Source organism: Rhinopithecus bieti, unplaced genomic scaffold (genome assembly GCF_001698545.2).
Source record: "Rhinopithecus bieti isolate Rb0 unplaced genomic scaffold, ASM169854v2 scaffold_15814, whole genome shotgun sequence".
Lineage (NCBI taxonomy): Eukaryota > Metazoa > Chordata > Mammalia > Primates > Cercopithecidae > Rhinopithecus > Rhinopithecus bieti.
Genome location: NW_016808380.1, coordinates 24,224 through 30,223, shown reverse-complemented (window position 1 = coordinate 30,223; position 6,000 = coordinate 24,224). Strand labels below are relative to the sequence as shown.

The window sequence follows — 6,000 nt, the reverse complement described above, 5'->3', positions numbered from 1 at the left end:
AAAAAAAAAAAAAAAAAAAAAAAAAGAATACAAAAAGAAAAATGTTTAAAACCATCTTTTTTCTAGGATGAATGAGCTAGGCAAATAACTTTTTAACCCAAACTTATCATGTAAAAATTGTTATGGAGAGAACACAAGAATTCAATTAACTACTTGTTCCCTCAGAAGTTAATTGTTGTTAGTCCTATTGTCATGTCTTTTTAATGCCTGTTTTTCAATTCATTGCTTTTTAGACTTAAAAAGGGTATCTCAAAAACAGAGAATTCATTTGATATAAATCAGCTTATTTTTAGTCATTTTCCTATTTTCCTAAAATTTGTAAAGTCAAATTTTGAATACTAGAATAAGTATAAATTATATGTAAGAATTATTTGTGAATTTCAAAAATACCTGCCCCCTCTTTCCCTCCAATATGGTTATTCTAAAATAAATTACAACTTTGGAATATTCCATTCTGATTCTTATCCTAATAATGGAAACCAATTGAGTCATATAGAGCTATAGTTTCTTAGTAAGGCAATTATTAAGAATGTAATATCTTGTGATATATAAGTTTTATTTTTGAGTAACTTCAAATATTTAGTCTCGTTTCACTTAAAAATACTTTTAAAAATCAAATTATATCAATAGCTATTTATTGAGTTCCTACTTTCTACAGTGCTCTGTGAAGGATGCTAGTATAAATAAAATTTTCAGAGTCATTTAAAATTATATGAAAGATTCTCTTTTTAGTATGTATGTCTAGACTTTTAAGGAGATAAAATCTTCATAAACAAATTTCTCACAAAAGAAAGCAATAAATATATAAGGTGACAGATATGTTAATTAGCTTGATTTAATCATTTCAAAATGTATACAAGTATCAAGGCATTACCTGTGTACTGTAAATATATACAATTTTCATTTGTCATTGATACCTGGATAAAGTTGGAGGGAAAACTACAGAGATTTCTCCTTTACAGAAAAGAGAAAATTAAAATGGGGGGAACTAAGAGGTATTTTTTTTTTTTAGAGAGAGCTTTAAATATATTATAAAATCATAGATTTTGGAGGCAGGATAAAATCTCAAATTCTTAAGAGTATTTATTTAATTTTACTAGAACTATACATATTATATGCCTACTTTGAACAAATGCAAAGTTAACTGATAATCTAGCCATTTAATTTTAGCAACATAAATATGGCCACAGATTCAACCAGGTATTTTTGAATTGACTCTATGCCAACTCACAACTTAGTTCTAAGTATATTTTGCTTAAAATAATGAGAAACACATTTCTACGGTTCTAAATTTGGGACTTCTTTTACTGACAGAAAATTCTCAAGATATGAATGACTGTATTCCTAAATAGCTAACATGTGCTCTCTAGTTCATTTTGCTTAGGCTTAAACATTCATATTTACCATATCCTGCATTGTATGTATTGACCTGCCATCCATAAAAAAGTGGATGCATTTGAAACAGGAATCATGATTCTTTACATTCAGCCTTCTGTAGTTTCTAACTCAGGGCTTTCAACCTAGTGCAATTTAAAAATATATATGGGAAGGAAAGGGAAAAAAGAGAGTAAGCTATATATCTGAGTTGTTGTTAAGTTGCTAACACTTGTTTTTTTGTGTGTGTGTTTCTTCATAGGTACTGATTCATTCGCTTCAGTTAAAATGACAAAATGCTCAATTAATCATTTATTTTAAAATATATAATTGCTGTCTCATGGTGTGATGACTCTATTTGCAATCAGTCCTACCCAGGAGTGGTAGAAAGAGTATTGACTTTGGCACAGAATTCTAACTCAGCGGCCTACTAAGTTTGTCACCTTGGCTGAGCTACCCAACCTCTTCAAGCCTCGGTAGCCTTCCTTGTAAAAAGGGGTTGCTAATACTTAGACTTCTGATTCATTGTGAAGAGAGAATATAATAGATTTTAGTATCTATGCTGCTTGCCTCTCACTAGGAATGTGATTGTGAGTAATTAATCTCTCTAATCCCTAGGTTCCCTGTCTATTCAACTAACATTTATTAAGTCACTCTACGAATATCACCAAGTATCTAGTAAGCTCCAGGAATGCACACATACACAAATATCCCTATTAAAGAAAATACAAGAAACTAGAGAGCACAAAGACAAAATGGGGACATTTTGTCTTCTATACTGAGAGTTAAGAGAAATGTCCTGGTGGAGAAGATATCTGAATGAGTCTTCAAATAGGAATAAATGTTAGCCAAATGAGCAAAGTTTGAGAGGGATTTCTAGATGAGAGAATAAAGGCATAAGGGTGTAAAACAGTATGGTTTGTATGCGAACACCCTAAGCAAGCTGCTATTTGATAGAGTTTAGAATATACAGAAAATGGGAGAAAATTAAACTAGAAAATAAAAGAATAGGTCCAGGTCAGAGGGAGCTTAGATTTATTTTGTAGACACTCTGAAAGGTTTTAAGCAAGGACATAACATAGAATTCATTGGAGAACGAAATTACTGTAGCTAAAGCGAGCAGAATCTATTTAAGAAGTGAGAGGTGGACATTAGGAGGACAAAGGACAAGTTAGAAGGCTGTGGCATTCATCAAAGTGGAAATTATGCTCTGAATTATACTAATACCATTGTACAATTTATAGGAGCAGGTTTAAGAAATATTTAGGGCATAAAATAGATATGACTTAGTGATTTCTTTGTTGTGTGCAAAGAGAGAGAACCAGAGTGGATGTCTTGGTCTCTGGCAATTAATTGAAGTTCCAAATAAAAGAAAATAGCAAGTTTTGGAAAGGAGATAAATAATTATTTCAGTTGAGAACATGTTGAATTTGAGATTGCAGTCAGACACATACAGCAAGCAAATGGGTAACTGAGCTTAGAGAGATAAGACCTGAAGACAGACATTTGAGGTATCTATAAAATATTGCCTACCTTCCAAGATGATGCTAAGGATTAAATTAGCTAATGTGTATAAAGTGGCTAATGCTACACAGCACTGTAAATAAAATAAATCAGATGGCTTATTTAAGTACTTTACTCAAAAATGTAATTACCATTCCATCCTGCACATAATTATTGAACCAATCTCTGAATTTGAATAAAATCTAAAGTAAAAGTTACAACTTAACCTAATAGACTCTAAAACAATGCATTGAAGAAAGCTTAATAAGACGACTGTCAATCTTCCAGTTATTTCTTCTCTAATCACTAAACTATTAAGGAGTTGGCTTAATGGTCCATCCTCCTCTAACTATAACTGAACAGTTCCTGCCGTGTTGCCTCTTTTGTTACATGCCTCCCGGTAAAAAGAATCCTGTCTTACATCCTGTAAAATCTGTCTTAACATAAAGCCTCTGACTTAAAATAAATTCATCAATATAAAAGTGAAATAATATAACAGAATGTATTAATTCAATTTTCAATTTCAACTAAGGTATCCAAGTCCTGACAACCTGAGGATAATGGAAAAGATGAAAGAAAAAGTGATAATTTTTCCTACTCTCATCCCAGTTTTTTCAAAGCTTCTTCCCCAAATTATAGAAAGTGACCACCTACCAACATAGATAGAATAATAGATGTTCCTTTAAACCACTTTCAGGTGACTCTACATCTAATCTTTCCAATTTTCCTTTGTAAGCAATCAAAAAGACTTACAGTTGATGCTAATTCCTAACTATGGATATCTAAAAATAAATTAAGGAAATGGCATTGCCAAGTTTTGACTTGATTATTTTTTAAAATTCCTTTTTGTTATGTTTAAAACTTAAATTGGATCAGCTGGACATCACACACGGTAGAGAGCTAAACTTATTCATTGCCATTTTCTAATTATAGAGATCATTAGATCATAGACTGTGGAGTGGTTGTGGGTTGATGATGGATCATGAATCCTTTCCGAGATGTGAAGAAGTCTTGTCCTTCATGGATGAGGTTGATTGAATTAGTTCTTAATATCAAGTAGAATAATCTGTCTATACTTACTTTTTTATGGTCAAATTACTCCTAAAAATAAGGTAGGGTGTGGCACTATGTTTGCTGGTCTGTATTTGCACATTTGCATTAGAAAAAAACTCTTCCCTGTGATTGATAAAAATCCTCACACACATACTGCTGGTTTTCTAGGTATAAAGTCTGATGTAATCCTAGCTTCAAAGCATTAAGGTCATAATTCTATAGTGAATAACGTTGGATGATTACCTATTAGAGCAATATTTTCTAAACTGATGAATTAATGGACAATATATTTTCACAACATATCACACTTTAATTTTCCTACTGCTTATACAGTGCCACAGAACTGTTTATGATCCTTAGTTCTGTCAGAAAGTAAAGGAAACAGAAGTAATTTTCCTTGTAATGAAATGGATGTAATGCTCCTTGAGAAGAGTAAGTGCCTTTTGAAAAGCCCTTTTCTGCACTGATAGAAAGGAGGAGCTATCACAGGACTCAGTTGGCTATTTCCCTCTTGTGTTGCAATTGAAAATAAGTCATGAGAAAAGAAGTAATGAGTTTCCTTTACAGTTGAAGGAATGTAATTTACAAGTTAAGAATTTATTGACTATAAAATTTGGGAAACTTTCGGAACCTAGGAAGTGGTAATACATCCCCACCTGAAATGGTTAAAGAAAGAAAAATTTCCAAAGCCAGAAGAAAACCTTCTAACAATTCTCAAAGCCACTCAAGCTATGCAATCTTCTAATATTTTATTCACTAAGCATTCAGTCAATTCCAACTAGGGTATCACTCACCTAGTTCACCAGCAAGTTTTAATGACACACAGTCAACCAAGATTTTTATGTTCTTTTTTCTTTTAGATTTTGATTAAAATAAAACATTCTCCTTTTTACCTTCCTATAGTTTTCCATGAGGCATAATCATACCTCTCCCAGCCTGTAACCAGTATTGTCTTCTTAAGAATGAGGATTTGTGAAATATCCACAGCTCCATCTTGCCCAACATTTAGTGTATGGTGACAATATCCACTGAAGTCCCATATCTTTAAGAGAAAAATTAAAACCACATTTGAGACAGGAAGGTAAACTTTTGTGTTTATATTCTGAACTATGATTAATTCATTTAGGATATGTAATCATTAAAGAAAATCAACTCATCATTGAATTTTGCCACTATATTACTCTAGTAATATTGTGAAATATCTACTTGGTTTTCATCCCCATTACTCGGCACAATAACTTTTAAAGCCCTCAGACTCTTTCTCTAATGATAAGATAGTATTTAGTATGCTAATGATATTACTCCAGGCTGGGGATCCCCTAAATAGCTTCAGGGTGGGGGCCGGTCTCAAGAAACACCAAGCTCCACCCCAAAACCCCTAGGGAGTAGAGAGGAGTTTAAAGTTGAGTTCATCTCCAGTGGTCAGTGATGGAATCAATCATGCCTGTGTAATGAAGCCTCCATAAAAACCCAAAAGTATGGGAGTTGAAGAGATTCTAGACAGCTGAACATATGTGGAGGTTGCTGGTGGGTGAAAAGCCCAGTATTGAAGAGCTGTGTCCACATGCCTTGCATTATGCATCTCTTCCATCTGTCTGTTCATCTGTATCCTTTGTAATATCATTTATAATTAATGAATACATGTAAGTCAAGTGTTTCCCCGAGTTCTGTAAGCCACTCTAGCAAATTAATCAGATCCAAGGAGAGGGTCACAAGAATGCTGATTTACAGCCCATCAGTCAGAATCACAAGTTACAACCTATGCTTGTGACTGGCATCTAAAGAAAGAAGCAGACTTGTGGGACTGAGCCCTCAACCTATAAGATCTGACTCTATCTCCAAGTAGCTAGTGTCAGAATAGAATTGAATTTGAGGACACCCAACTGGCGTCCTCTGGAAAATCTACCACAAAATTGGTGTATAGGAAAAATCCCTACACATATTTTGGTGACCAGAGGTGTGTATTGTATTCAGTGTGACAGTAGGAGAAACTGGCTTTTTTTCCCTATATAAAGTCATGCATCACTTAATAACAGGATACATTCTGAGAAATGCATCATTGGGTGATTT

The 6,000-nt window shown here is 33.3% G+C and overlaps 1 protein-coding gene across 1 annotated transcript in view; it reads right to left on the bottom strand.

The window, feature by feature from the left end:
- WDR49 (WD repeat domain 49) overlaps positions 1 to 6,000 on the bottom strand; it is a 101,322-nt gene that overhangs the window by 74,787 nt on the left and 20,535 nt on the right. Inside the window, 1 exon segment of the mRNA XM_017886713.1 lies at positions 4,857 to 4,972. Coding sequence (XP_017742202.1) covers positions 4,857 to 4,972 — 116 coding nt within the window.